Raw genomic sequence first — 15,764 nt, forward strand, 5'->3', positions numbered from 1 at the left:
TTTTCTTTCTTTTTTAGTGTGCATGCGTGCTAAGTTGCTTCAGTCTTTCTACTCTTTGCGGCCCCGTGGACGGTAGCCCACCAGGCTCCTCTGTGATACCCTCATCCCGTTCCCTCACTTCCCACCCCACCACCTCCAGACCTCTGGTGGCAACATAGCTGATCTCTTTTTCAATACGTTTTTTTGGTGTGTTGTGTTGTTATGTTTGGTGTGTGTGTGTGTTTTTTTTTTAATATTAATAGATTTCACTATAAATGAGATCATACAGTATTTGTCTCTGTGTGACTCTCTTCACTTAGCATGATTCCCTCGAGGTCCATCTATGTTGTTGCAAATGACAGGATTTCCTTCTTTTTTTATGGCAAATTGTGTTTGTGTGTGTGTGAGAGAGAGAGACAGTGAGTGTGTATGTATCACATTTTCTTTATTCATCTGTCAACAGACACCTAAGCTGTTTCCATATCTTGGCTGTTGTGAATAATGCTGCTGTGACCTTGAGGGTAATGACTTTGTTTCCTTCAATTAAATGCCTAGAAGTGGAACTGCTGGGTCATATGGTAGTTCTATTTGTAATTTCTTGAGGAACTGCCACACTTTTCTGTAGAGGTTGCACCATCTTACATTCCCAATCTAGACTTAAGGAGCCATGGGTAGCTAGTGACTGCATACTCGCCCTCCCAGCCCCACAGCATCTCCTGCCATTTATTATTGTGTGAATAAACTCCTGAAAGCCTTCAAGAAAATAAGTTATTGATTGTGCAATGGTTAATTTTATCCTGGAAGAAAATTGCTCTTAGAGTGAAGTTCCAGTTGCTACAACAGTAGTTGATTTAGGGTCTGATGTTGGAGAGAGGGTAAGCTGTTGTTAGCTAGTGGGGAAAGCATGTTCCTGAGTGTAACCCTGGTTTTGTGAACATGTTTCATCACCTGTGCAGTGCTGGTGGCTATGCCTGTTGTATGTGTAACTTACGTGGACAGATACATGTCCTGTTAGGAGTCAGGCTGTCATTCAGAACTGAAGCTGGCCAGGGGTTCATAGAGTTGGAGCTGTCCGTCCAGTGCTTCCTGCCCTAGGGAGCTTTGTAAAGAGATGTTCATGGAAATCAGGCGAGACCCTTTTTGTCTTACTCCCCTCTTGAGTGTCCCCAGGCACTTTTGGTTTCTAGTCTTAGAACCGTCCAGAGGCTGGTGGCTTAAAAACCTCTGGAACAATTTTTAGTTCATTAGATTGAAGAGGATTCGAAGGAAAAGAGGGTCTTCCTGAGCTTGTTAGCTTGAATAATTAGAAATGCCAGAAGATGCTCCGAGATCAGTCTCTGGGGAGAGTTCCTGGGATTACATGACCCCATCTTTGTCTCCTTTTCCAAAACACAGCAGACGCTCTGGGCCGAGAGCACCCCCAGCATTCTCTGTTCCTGCAACCAGAGCTAATCGTGGCATGCAGGAGCCTGGGCACCCCTGTGAGTTTCTCTAGCAACTGAAGCCTCAGAATTGAGGCAGCCAACGATATTAGTTAGACAGCAAACGATACTAAATTCTCTGTCACAGGCAAAGTTCTACATGACTGAGCTTCCTAATTGAGGGCCCCATTTCTTGCATTATTTAAATCCATATCATTGATTTTTGCAATCACTTCTTCTCAGAATCACAGAATACTAAAGCTGGGTGGAAGGGAAAGGAAAAATGGTCATAATCCAGCCTTCCTAATTTAAACTGAAGGGAGTAGAGGCTCAGAGAGGTTGTGAGTTAAGGACACACAGTGAGTTCAGAGCTGGTCAGGAAAGTGCAGAACTAGCCCAAGACGAGTGAGCCAGGCCTCCTGGGTTCTCGCATCACAGCCTCTCAGTTTCTTCTGTGGACTCGGCTCCTTGTCTGTTGACTCGGTGTGTACCACTGGTGGGGGTGGAGAGGGCTCGGAAACTGGACAGATGGATGAAGAAGGGACATTTCAGATGCATAATAAGAAATGTATTGATGCTCACTGCTTACTTATATTTTAAAATGCTGCTTCTTGCTGGTGTGTCATGTAGCTGTTCTGAAAATTCCAAAAGAATATTCTGACCTGTGACACGTTGCTGCTCCCTTTTCATAATAGATTTTCACAAATTGTTCATGGATCTATGTATATGATTTAGCCACTGCACAACTGTTACTCATATTGTTAACTGTTTTTTTTTTTGTTTTTTTTTTAATGGACAGTTTTGTTGGGATCAGTTTGCTTTCCAGCCACCAGACCTGTCTCTGGTGATTGACTCTGATAACCCACCTTTTTGTAACTTTTTAATTTTTTAAATTAAAAAAATTTTTTTCTCTCTTTTTTTTAAAGTATTTATCTATCTGCCTAGGATCTTCGTTGCATCATGTGAGATCTTTTTTGGTTGCAGCTCATGGACTCTCTAGTTGCAGCATGTGGATGGCATGTGAGATCTTAGTTCCCTGTCCAGGGATCAAACCTGCATCCCCTGCATTGCAAGGCAGATTCTTAACCATTGGACCACCAGAGAGGTCCCGTGACTTACTTTCTTTAAGTAGTCTGCCTCTCTTACTTTATCCCAAAAGTATTGAAATGTTCAGTGCTATAAGTTTATGCTTCTGTGCACAAAATAAGCATTCTCTAGATGCTGGTTGAAAGCATGAACGTCATCCCATCCAGACAGGTCTGAAGGTTAATTTCCTTTGCTTTTAACTACGGTGGGGGTGGTGAGGGGGAGGATTCTGTAGTCTAGGAAGAATATTAGCTGTAAAATTTTTTTTCCCCTTCTTGTTTGAATGGAGTCTTTAGTAAACGATTCACATGCACACCAAAAATCTGGGAAAGGCTGGGTAAATTGAATGTGGGGTTATTGTTTGTGTCCACAGAACAAAGCCCTAAATCACATTTAGCATAACGTGTGGTTTTAAATTGGACTGATTTAGCAAGGAGAGTGAAATAATCTCTCATCCTGTCAAAAAAGGCGATACCTTCAGACCAGCATTTAATTGCATTGGCAAAGTAACTTCGGGAAAGCGGCAGTAATTCTGGCTGCATTATTCTTGGTTTGTGGTTAAATTGAGATCATCATTTTCTCCTAGTTGCCCTAACTTTCTTTATTGCTCTTCAAGCTAATCAGATGAATGTGGGGAGAGAAGCTTAGTGGTAGCTGGAGGGTGAACAGGGAGAGAGTGAGGTCTGAGCAGGGCTGTAGTCCTCTGTCGATTTGCTCTTGACATACTCCAGGGTCCAGGTAGAGAGAACCCATGAACACCTCTAAATCCAGCAGGCACAGTCTGATGAATTTCCTTGTGGTCATTTATGCAAAGTGAATACGATCCATTCCTGAAAAAGTATGTTATGGAGGGCACACCTAAACATGTGCTTTTGTAGCCAGATCCTACAGGTAGGGCTTGTCTGCATTCCTCTTGGTACTGGGGAGTGAGGTGCTGGAGGAATTCCTAGTTGCCTCAGTGATCCCCTTCAAGCCTACCTTTTTATCTCCATCCCCACAACCAGCCTCTTCAGTCAGCTCATCCACGCCTTGCTCATTTTCCATCTGGACCACTGCCTCTTCCCAGCTGTCTTCGTTCAGACTAATTCCTCTTCTCCACAATCCCTTCCTCTAGCAAACGTGTGTCTCTGAACTTGTACCAAGCCTCTAAAAGTAATCAAGTCATCGATACCTGAGACATTTTATAAAGCTGAAAATGATGACTCAGCTGTAATGAGCGCTGTGCCTGCCACCTTCCTTCTGTTCCCCTGGGAGTTATCCACTGGGGTTCTTGGTATGGCTGTCTTATATATCTCAGGTTTCTGGGGACTTCCCTGGCAGTCCAGTGGCTAAGACTCCACAGTCCCAATGCAGGTTTCCCAGGTTTGATCCCTGGGGGAGGGACTAGATCCCACAAGCTACAACTAAAGATCCTGCATGTTGCAACTAAGACCTAATGCAGACAAATAAATTAGGAAATCAAACAAACAAAAAACCTGAGGTGTCTGGAATGTTACACACACCTGGGCCTTGGCTTTCAGCAACGTTGTCCCCAGGTTTCTCCAGTTTTCTGGGGCACCCCTGGAGGAGGATGTTGAGATGGGAAGAAAATGTACTAACGTAAGACCTAACAGTTCCTTCTGTGGTACCCAAGACCCTTGTCCATAGTTTCAGTTACCTGAATGTTTTGGTATTAAGAGCTTACACGAACCATGAATGGTGGCCAGTGACATGTTTGTGAGAGACTGAATCAGCAGATGGGATACATGAAGTGCAATATATTGAAGTGAGACTTAGTATTTTTGAGATAAAGATGCCTTTGGCTTTTAAATTTGTATTTGCAAGTATATACTGTAGGGAAGGGGAGTGCTTTCAGCTCTCCAGTCGCTTTCTTTAACCTTTGATATGCACACTCACGTTCCCTTCTTGCTACTGAACTGGTTTTTCATATGCCCGAATAATAACAATGTGGTGATCAGCTGCTAATCTGATACAAGGGTGTATGTGTGTGTGTGTGGATTGAGATGCAAAGGCAAAAATCAGGAACTTGGTAGGTTGATTGTTTTATCACTGAAGATTGAATTTAAACATCATCGTGATTTAGTCAAGTGTTAAGAGAACAGCTCTTCAGATAGCAGATTATTTAAACAGCTTGATGATACACAACTCGGAAAGGGATTTTGGAGTTTGCTGACTTTCTTTTGGAGATGTGAGGGAAGTAGAAGGAAGAAAACAACTGGACTCAGTAGATGTTACATGATTTTAAAAAATACAATTTTATATCTAGGAGAGTAAATCCTAAGAGTTCTCATCACAAGGAAAAACATTTCTTTTGTATTTTTATGAGATGATAGATGTTCACTAACCTTATTGTGATAATCATGATGTAAGTCAAATACTTAGGGTTTACACCTGAAACTTACATAGAGCTGTATGTTGATTACATCTCAATAAAACTGGTGGGAAAAAATTTTAAAAAAAGAAAGAAGTATAGAATGTTCTGTAATGTTTGCTTAGAGACTGTTCATGGCACAGATTTTCTCTTCTGCCCTTTGAGGAAACATTTCCATGTGAAGCCGGTGGTGAGCTACTACCTAAGAAACTCCCTACAGAAATTACGTAAGAGAGATATATATGTGAATAAGGTGATTGCGCTGGAGTTTCATCTTTCTCTCATTTGAAAGGAAAGCAGAATGTGTCACTGGCATTCGCTGCCAGGGGCGAGGTTCCTGCATTCACACTCAGCGTTTCTGTTTCCACAGCTGTGCCACCAAACATAGCAGAACTGAAGAATCTGGAAGTACTTAACTTTTTTAATAACCAGATTGAGGAGCTGCCCACGCAGATCAGCAGTCTGCAGAAACTCAAACACCTGAACCTGGGGTGAGTCTCCTGGAGGGAGAGGGGAACAAGAGGAGGAGGAGCTGGAAGCCGGGATGCCGGTGGGAGCGAGGGAGGGGTTTGCCATTTTCAGGAGCAGCAGATCTCTAATTTTTTCCCCATGTTTTAGGTTTTTAAAAAAGTTTTATTGTTTTAATACATCCTTTCAATGGCCTACATTAGCGCAAATCTGTGTGCTAATTGAGAAGCTAATTGTTGGTGTAATAAGGGAGTTTATTTTTACTGTATTTTGTTTCCAATAAAATTTTATTTCCGTTATGTTGCCTAAGAAGGAACCTATTTGCATAGCTAGCTTGAACTGTACAGGCCAGTTGTAATATGGTTGCTTTTTTTCTTTCCATATTGAGTAGAAATAGTGTCTAAAGCACCTTCCTTCTATGGAGGGAAGGATATGTTTTCTAACACTACTACATTGATTCTTAACAATTTTTCCTTTTTATATTTGAGAAGTTATCAATCCTGTATCTGTCTTTATACAAAGGTGAAGAGAGGAGTTTTGATTCAGCTGAGGTTACAGAACCAGGTGCAGTGAATTAATAGTAATACCTTGTGTTCTTTTGTTGCTTTACAGTTTTTAGAGTCCTCATACCATTGTTTGACCCTCTTAACAGTTGGGACTGGGGAAGGGCAGGCATTACGGATTTCATTGTGTGGAAGGAAGCCAAGCCTTTTTCAAGAGGTTAAGTGGCTTGCTCCTGATTGGTCCTCAGGTTAGTGGCTGAGCAGACAGAGAATCCCACTGTCCATCAGACACTATACGCGCCCCCCAAAACTTGGACTTCTGAATTCCAGCTTCATTGTTGAGCTCTTTAAGGATACTGTCTGCTCCAAGCCTCATCCTCCATGTAAAGTAATATATCATTAAATTTTAGTCATAAACACTGATTCAGTTAGTGATTTGCATGGAGTGGCTATAGGAGCTGGCCAGGTATTTGTCAATTTACTAGGAAGCAATTGTGAAAAACAAAAATCATTCATGGATTGATTTTTAGTTCATGTTTTTCCACTGGGAGTCAGGTTAGACGCTCTTCATTTGCTATTCACTCCGGTTGAGAAACAATCTTTGTAAGAACTGTGAGCATTCTTTTCTCATAATGTCTGAGAGGAAGTAGGGTTTAGAAGAAGGGGAAAGTCACCTGATATCAGACAGCTTTCTCTGACATATACGGAGACTGTACTCATCTGGCAAACCAGAAAAGAAAGGCTCCTCTGTTTATATCTCTGTTTTGAAAGATTAAGTCCTAATATTTCATTTGCATTTAAGAAGGAAGCTAAAACAAGACATATGTAATGGGTTGGCCCAAATGAACTTTTTCGCCAACCCAATATTAGACATGTATTCTTACTATTAAATTCTTCATCGTTTACTGAGGGAGTTGATATATATAAGGTACAAGAGAACCACCTAGGTCCGAGATGGTGGACAAGTTGACTTTCATTAGACCTCAAGCCTCAGTAAGTGCTCATTTTAACATATTGTATAAATGACACACCCATAGGTGCCATGGTAGTTCCTAGGTGGACCATAAAAGGTCAAAAAAGTGGGTGGTGGCCCAATTTCTGGAAATCATGCCCCTTACCCAAAATAGTTGGGATAATCCTCCCATTCATTGGTGTATGAAATTACCCACCCCAATAAAAACTGATAACCCCATACCCTGGTGCCTCTTGACTTCTGAGATGGATGGCCACACTCTTGTCTGTGGAGTGTATGTCTGTCTGAATAAACATTCTTTCACCTAAAAAATGGTGCTAGGAATAGTACCTGGCACATTCATCATCATCATTGTTTTATTTATAGATTCATTTATCTTGGGACTATGTAAGTGCCTTTTCTACATGAGAGCCTTGCTTGTTTGAAGATCAGTGATGAATGTTGCAGCCTTAAGGATGGGGGCAGAGCAGCTGTCAGCGAGCAGGGAAGTGTGCAGCTGGATTGCTGACCAGTGGGAGGTGGTCAGGTAACAGTGGGGAAAGGGGCCAGGAGCGTGTTAGCATATAGGTGAGATTGGTGGAAGGATTCCTACAAGCTGTAGCAGTAGAGCTGAGACTCTGATACTGAGAGGACTGACAGGTAGATGGACGACATCTCTGATTGTGAAAAGGACTTATTTAAAAGCTCAGTATGTACATACAGTGGAATATTACTCAGCCATAAAAAGGAACAAATGTGAATCAGTTGTGCTGAGGTGGATGAACGTAGAGCTTGTTTGTTATAAGTCAGAGAAAAATACGTATTAACATATATGTGGAATCTTGCAAAATGGTACTGATGAACCTATTTGCAGAGGAAGAATAGAGACACCAGCATAGAAAATGGACTTGTGGACCCAACAGGGGAAGGAGAGGGCGGACGAATCGAGAAAGTAGCTTTGACATATAAACACTACCACATGTGAGACAGGTAGCTAGTGGGAAGCTGCTGTATAACACAGGGAGCTCAGCCCCACGCCCTGTGATGATCCAGAGGGGTGGGATGGGACTTGGGGTGGACGGAGGCTCAAGAGGGAGGGGACATATATATAGTTATGACTGGTTTGTGTTGATGTATGGCAGAAACCAGCACAACATTGTAAGGCAATTATCCTCCAATTAAAATAAACTGAGAAAAGATAAAAAGCTCAGAGCACCGCCTGTTCCAGGCGTTGCAAGTCTCGTGGTGTCCTGAGTGTAAAGTGTAAGGCGGGAGGAGGTGAGGCAGGAGATGAGGCCAGGCAGAGAAGCACTCATCTGTGCATTCGATGAGTGTTTCTGGAGCTCTCTGTTCAGGTGCTGGCCATCCGGCCCTCAGGGATCCTATATCACAGTTGGGGAAACAGCCTGGAAATAAGTAAATGTCCATTGTGGCAGGGAGTTGAGTGCTAATGGAGGGCCTTGTGTCAGATAAAGGAGCTCTGGTCTTAACCTGCTGACCACTGGGGAGTTGTCACCGGGAAGTGGCGGGTAAGATGATACTGGTATGAAAGATCACGTGGAGGAGAAGTTGGATGAAACCCACCAGGTTAGCGTTTCTGGTGAACCAGGGTAGGAACAGTGAAGGTGGGGAGGGATTTTATATGAAAAGCAGATACAAGTGGTAAAATTCATGAGGCGGTACAGATGGGACGATGGAGCTGAAATAGACGTATAGAAACAGTTTTGGGGAGGACGGAAGGGGCCTAGGTTTTGTTCGGTTGAGTTCAAGGTGCTTCAGGACAGAGTTGTAAACTTTCCTTTTTAATCGAACACTTTTGAATTGCCTCTTCGTCGGCTTTGAAGCTGTTTGCATTTTTGGCTCTTGCTGATTTATTGATTGTATAACACTCTCTGGATTTAATTACCTAGCTGTATGGATGGGGTTGTCAGAGTTTGAACCCAATTCTTAGTTCTCTGGGAGAGGGATTAAGATAGGTTTCTGTAAATGGTACTTTTTTCCTCAAATGGCATGAAGAATTTTATCTGTGCAGCCCTGGTTAAGGCAAGGCATGGAGGAGGACTCAGAATAAACAGACAATTAAAAAAAAAAAAAAAGTGCAGCAGAGCAGTTAGGCCACATGTAATCCAAGCTTCATGTTCAGCCAGATGTTGATTTTGAAGTTTTAAATCCAATTTTCTATTTATTCTGATGATCCCCAAACCAGAGAGGATTGTAGGCCATCTGAATAAACAGAAGGATGATGCTCTTCATTCTTCCATTGTGTCATTCATTATGCAGAGTTATTTTTATTTTATTAAAAAAGTGTAAAGTCACATAGGTTACAAGGTGGTAATTATTTTGGGTATAACCTCATGGCCAAGAGCATCATGCCAACTATTCTGGGATATCTTGTTTTTTGCTATGTTTCTTGGCATGTGGGATCTTAGTTTCCTGACCAGAAATCAAGCCCCAGCCCCCTTCTTTTGGAAGCATGGAGTCTTAACCACTGGACCACCAGGGAAGTCCCTGGAATAACTTTTGACCTTTTGACCTAGTTAGATGAAGGAGCTTATCTTACGAAGATTTAGAAGTTTTCACTGAGCACAGTGTTGAGTGTTCATGGTTTTGCTCTTTGTTTTGTTTTGCTAAGTGTGTGAGCAGGTCACTGTGGAGGTGAGGAAAAAATCTGCCTTTCAGGCAAGAAGGTTTTATTGAATCAGGAATCACCCCAGAGGACCTCTGGAGATCAGTGTTCCAAAAGAGAAGTGTTCAAATGGGCCTTCCTTTAGCTTTTGAAGAGGAAAAAGGGGAAAAGTGCCAGACATCCTTTGACTCTGGTTTTGTCAAGTTCTCCATCATATGCGGGCATCTTCCCATTTCCATATGCATTTGAAAAACGTTCACCTGCAAACAGAACTTAAACCATTGGGCATGGTTGAGTCATCAGGAGCTTTATCTTCTAACACCTGAATTGGTTGGAGAGTAAGCAGATGGGGAAGCCATCCTTGATGGTTCAGACTCCACAACGGTCTCCTTAGGCAAGCTCGTCTCTTTGAGGCTGACTCAGATTCTCTTTCCAGCTTCGTGAAAAGCAGTTGTAGTTACAGCCATCATTTCTTGAGAACCTACCTGGGAGCCAGAAATTGTTTCAGGGGCTTCCCATGTCTTCTCTCTCCACTTTCTAGTGGTCCTTCTGGGAAGGTATCTCTAGCCTCATCTTCAGTTCAGTCACTCAAAACTCGTGTCCGACTGTTTGCGACCACATGGACTGTGGCAACCAGGCCACCCTGTTCATCACCAACTCCCAGAGTTTACTCAAACTCATGTCCATCGAGTCAGTGATGCCATCCAACCATCTTATCCTCTGTCGTCCCCTTCTCCTCCTGCATTCAGTCTTTCCCAGGATCAGGGTCTTTTCCAATGAGTCAGCTCTTTGCATCTGGTGGCCACAGTGTTGGAGTTTCAGGTTCAGGATCAGTTACAGCATTCATCTTGCAGTTGAGGAAATCGGGTCTCAGAGAAGCTGAGTTACCCAAGGCCACCTGGTCAGCGAGCGCTGGAGCTAGACCTCCACCCTAGCTCTGTTCTGTCCTCTCTGGGCATCCTTGAGTGCTGGAGCTCTCGGAGGACGCCCTGAAAAGAGGCAGCTCCCATGTGTAGATGGAGATGTAGATGACCCCTGCAGGGAAAGGCAGCACATGCCACCCGTCAGTGCCAGGGAGCCAGGGAGTCACCCTTTGTGTGCGGTGTCCAGAGGTACAGGTCCAGTGGTAGCTGAGTCGACCCTGCTTTGAGACCTTCCCGATGCATTGTTAGGGCTTTCTTTCTGCCCTCTGGATGAGCAGGCCCAGTGCTGTCCCCGCTGCCGACTGCAGGGGCCTCTGCTGAGTCCCTGACACCTTGAAGGAGAGGGAAGTGGAATTGGTTTCTTGCTCAGGGAATAAAAAGAACCTTCAGTTTAGTAGATTCTTGACATGCACAGGTGGATAGGCTCGGGCTTGCTCTAGGCTGGAGAGTGGACAAGATCTGTCTTTTTGGTGAGACGCTTCTTCCCACTAAGAAAGTCTGAAAGTGGATTTCTTGCATCTTATGTTTCAAAAGTGTACTTCTGGGTTTGGAAAGAAAAAATTTTATTTGTCATTTTCAAAAATGGGTAACTCAGAGCAAGATTTAAGGAAGGAAGCACTTGCTGTATACTTCCGTGCCTTTCTCACTGTCTCTGATTTCTTTCCTTCAGTTTACTCAGCATCCTCACGTGGGGGTCCAGGAATCAGGGGTGCCTTGGCCTCCAGGAGTGCTGGGGGCTCTTACATACCTGTCATTCTCATCAGGAGAGTCAGAGGTCCTTGGTGCTGAACCTGTGTTAACCTGACACTCCATTGCTATGTTCCAGAGATCATTATAAGTACTGTTCTGCCTGCATTTCAGTTTTGGAGACCCCGTGAAACACTTGACACAGATGTGCTTCACAAATTGTGAATTCACAGAAAGTATCAGTTATTAGGGCTTCCCAGGTGGCACAGTAGGGAAAAAAAACGAAAACAAAAACCCACCTGCCAATGCAGGAGATGTAAGAGATGCAGATTCAATCCCTGGGTTGGGAAGATCCCCTGGAGAAGGAAATGGCAACCCACTCCAGTAATCTTCTGTGTAAAATCCCATAGACAGAGGAGCCTGCTGGGCTCCAGTCCATGGGATTGCAAAGAGTTGGGCACAACTGAGCACAGCACAGCAGCAGCAGCAGTTCAGCAAATTGTGCTGGAGGTTAACTTGCTAACTGTAAAGTTAACCTAAGATTTCATACCCATCAAGAGGTGGGCATCGCTTTTTTTCTAGTTTCTCTCTGCTCTCAGCTGTTTCCTGTGAGGCCTGTTTGGTGGGTTTGAATAGGATTGTGTGTCATGTGAGAAGGATTGGGGTCTAGAATTATGTTTGGCATCACAGCACCCCCCCCCCTTTCAGTATTTGTCAGTCTATATTATTAAAAAATTTTTTGAAATCATATTTTAAGTGTATTCAAAGAGAATAATATTAAAAAAAATAAGAGTCTTACAAGTGGAACATAATAGAAAAATATTTTTCTTAGCTTTCCTTAGCTTTCATTGGAGGTGTGTATGTGTGTAAGGGCTTGCTTCCCTGGTAGCTCAGATGGTAAAGAATCCACCTGTGATGCGAGAGACCCAGGTTCCATCTCCGGGTCGGGAAGATGCCCTGGAGAAGGGAATGGCAACCCACTCCAGAATTCTTGCTTAGAGAATCCCAGAGACAGAGGAGCCTCAGCCATGGAGTCACAAAGAGTCAGACATGACTGAGCAACTAACACTTTCGCTTTTTACATATATATTAAAAATTTTTCAATTGTGATATAAAGTACGCATAACATAAGTATACCGTATTTATGTTTATGCGATTCAGAAGCATTACGTGTATTCCCATTTTTTTGCAGCCTATCTCTAGAAGTTTCTCATCTTGCCATACTAAAACTCTATACCCATTAAAAACTCCCCATTCCCCTCCTCCCTCCCCATCCCCGGTCCCTGGCAAACTTGATTCTAATTGGAGATGGTACTGAACTACTATCAGTAGTTGCAAAACAAAACAAAATAAAGTGATTTTTTTTTTTTTTTTTTGTCTCCCATTGGGAGGAATAAGCAAAATCAAATAAAGCAGAAGTCTGAAAACTATGAGACTTCACATATATCTTCTGAGGTCTTATCATTGCTACACTTATAAAGAAGTTTTTCTCTAGAAGGAAAGATATTTTGTGATGTGTTTATTTTCTGTGTAAAACAGTGTTGGAGCACCACCATTGGAGAAAGTGACAGCTAAGGCATTTTCAAATGTTTCATGGACTTGGAAATCACCTGGCTAGAATTACTAGGCTGGTAAAAATAACATAAAGTGAATGGGATTACAGTTGGGTTTTCAGCTTTGAGCCCCTCACAGGTGACTCTGAGACTCGGCACACAGAGGTGATCTGAGTAGTCCATATACATACATGTTTTGTGTGTGACATTTTATATTTTTACCCCCAACAACAGCATGAATAGACTAAACACTCTGCCTCGAGGATTTGGATCGCTTCCGGCTCTGGAGGTCCTTGATTTGACTTATAACAACTTAAATGAAAATTCTCTTCCTGGAAACTTCTTCTATCTGAGTAAGAAACTTTTAATCCTATAAATCTCCTTAAAATGGTCCTCTGCATTCTAAAAGGGAAATTTATTTGCCAGGTCCCAAACTCCAAGAGAAATTATTGGACATATATATATATTTTTTACTTCACATTCCTTTGAATGTTCCCTCATAGCTCAGCAGTATGTATATTTGATAAATTGTGATCTAACACCATTGCACTCAAGTGGACTTGGTAATGTCATATTAACTTTATGATAGAAATTTTTGCCTAAATGAGATCATCTCACATTTAGCTAGATAGCTTGACTGTCTTTTTAAAGAACATGCAAAAAAAAATTATATATATATATATATGTATATGTATAGTATGTGACTTTCTCATGTGTTGCTATTAATGATTTGAAGGCTTTTTGCCCAAAGATATTCCAATGAGTTACTTATAAAAATATACATTAATAAACCACTAGCAGAATTTTAAACATTTCTAGCCAAGATTCTTATTATAAGACTTTTAAAAAGTATTCTTATTGATATTATCTGTTTCGTCTACAGCATGTCATCAGACACTAAGAAATCACCAGTCATAGATGAACACACTTTATCCTCTTATATGTAAACACATTTCTTGCTGCAGATGCTTGTGAAAAATAGGAAAAAGTGATTTTCTGAGAACTCATAAAATATTTAGGAAAGAGTTGTTGTCTTTAGGTGAATAATGTTCTGTTTTTCCAAATAGTGACATAGCTGGCCTCCAGAGATTCCGATTTTTCTGAGTTAGTCTCTATAAAGTTTCTTTTCTTTTTTTTTTTTTAACCTTCCATATATACTTTATCAGGGCTTCCCTGGTAACTCAGCTGGTAAAGAATCTGCCTGCAATGCAGGAGACCCCAGTCCGATTCCTGGGTCTGGAAGATCCCCCAGAGAAGGGATAGGCTACCCACTCCAGTATTCCTGGGCTTCCCTGGTGGCTCAGACAGTAAAGAATCACCTGCAATTCGGGAGACCTGGGTTCGATCCCTGGGTTGGGAAGATCCCCTGGAGGAGGACATGGCAACCCACTCCAGTTTTCTTGCCTAGAGAATCCCCATGGACAAAGGAGCCTGGTGGGCTACAGTCTGGGGGGTCACAAAGAGTCAGACACAACTGAGAGACTAAGCACAGCATGTATTCTTTATCCCAGACTTTGTCAGGCCCATGAAACCAACTTTAGCATGTTTTCTTGGACCATGGGAGAAACTGCTTTTCTTACGTCTATTAACATACAATTCTGTTGAATTTTAAGACATTAGAATGTAGTTGAATACATGTAAACAAATAAAACTACATCTAATTATACTCCTTCCTTTTGGTTAAGGATGAAATGATGCCTTAGGGTTTTACCCTTCAGTGGTTTAGGGACTGATATCCTTGTATAATATTGTAAACAGATTTCTGCCTAAATTAGGGTTTTCTCTGTTTTTAAATTCCACTGCACTATTTTAACTCCTTCATCTTCATTTATTTTTGTGGTTAAGGCTATGGGAACAAGTAATAATAGTCTGATGATGGAAACAATGAACTATGATTCTGACCTCCATCACGAGAAAGCCTTTTGGTTCTTTATTTTTTGACCTAGTTCTCTTTATACAACCAAGCTCTTTTGCCCTGAGTGTTGATATAAGTGACACAGTGGCTTTCTTGGTTTCACTCTGGATGCAAATTGAGCCATACAGGTGAATCAGAAGTAATTGAAGAAAAATAGCTATCTTTTCTGAAAGTGAATTGAAACTCTGTGCCAGCAGCTGCCAGTGCCCACGAGTTGTTAATTATATCAGTCCTCTTGGATATAGATATTTTCCTGAACACACCAGCTACACAATAAGCCAGTAAATCTAAGTTTGACCTGCTGGTTATTATCGCAAGCCCTAGGTATGTCACAGGCTTTTCACCACGCCAGGGTTATTAATCAAAGCTGACTCCCACGTATTGATCAGACCTCAAATGGTTGGGTTCCATGCCACCCTGTTTATATATTGCTGTTTAATTTGCAGCCACCCTGCGTGCACTCTATCTAAGTGACAACGATTTTGAAATCCTGCCGCCAGATATCGGGAAACTCACAAAGTTGCAGATAGTAAGTAATTTATCTAAATTCTTAGAAAATCAATTCACTCCTACAGCCCTTGTAGGAGTGGAATCAAGGCAATTTGAGCCAGAGTATGGTTTGTTTTGCAGGAATAAAAGCCACTGCTCCCTGAGACCATTCGTTGCCTGTCTGCAGACTCTTGTAAATAAATTGGAAGGATTGAGCCTTCGAGGAAGAGAGGGCAAGGGCGAGGACGAGGGCCTCTGCCGAGCGCCTCTTTATGTGAAAATTGTTTTGACACCCCCTTGTTTCTCTTCTATTTAGCTCAGCCTTAGGGATAACGACCTGATCTCGCTGCCTAAGGAAATCGGGGAGCTTACTCAGCTTAAGGAGCTCCACATTCAAGGGAACCGCCTGACCGTTCTGCCCCCAGAACTAGGTAAGGTGGCTGATGAATGAGCCAAGTTCTGGCTTTAATTATTAATAATGATCCCAGTGCAGAAACTCTGCAAACTCCTCTCTCCTCTTCTCGGCGAGAACCCTCCACCCGGGCACCCAGTTCTCATCCTTCCTAGTAGCATTTGTCATTGACCAGAGTTGAGCTGCTCTGGGTTTGACCTGCCCTGAGGCTCCGTTGAGCACCTGCAACTCCGAGCATCTCAACACTGCTGATGGCAGATGACCAGGCCTGGCTGCCTGCCTGGAGCTGTGGGAAGAGCCTGGCATGAGAAGTAATGGTCTTACCTGGGGCTCCTCCTTTACCGTTGGTGATGATGGCTTTTTTGAAAGGAACCTATCA

The 15,764-nt window shown here is 42.5% G+C and overlaps 1 protein-coding gene across 16 annotated transcripts in view; it reads left to right on the forward strand.

Moving 5' to 3' along the window:
- The window catches only part of RSU1 (Ras suppressor protein 1), a 208,150-nt gene that overhangs the window by 48,544 nt on the left and 143,842 nt on the right, over positions 1-15,764 (forward strand). For all 16 annotated transcript variants that reach the window (XR_015139587.1, XR_015139588.1, XM_086334189.1 and 13 more), the window contains 4 exons: positions 5,228-5,348; positions 12,804-12,922; positions 14,931-15,013; positions 15,290-15,404. Coding sequence is in view for 14 of the 16 variants with exons in the window: in XM_086334189.1 (XP_086190315.1) it covers positions 5,228-5,348; positions 12,804-12,922; positions 14,931-15,013; positions 15,290-15,404 (438 nt within the window). In the remaining 2 variants the exon portion in view is untranslated. The remainder of the gene's footprint in view (positions 1-5,227; positions 5,349-12,803; positions 12,923-14,930; positions 15,014-15,289; positions 15,405-15,764) is intronic.

The sequence above is a fragment of the Bos grunniens genome, chromosome 13 (assembly GCF_055505025.1).
Source record: "Bos grunniens cultivar Pamir isolate PY7600 chromosome 13, Bosgru_T2T1.0, whole genome shotgun sequence".
Lineage (NCBI taxonomy): Eukaryota > Metazoa > Chordata > Mammalia > Artiodactyla > Bovidae > Bos > Bos grunniens.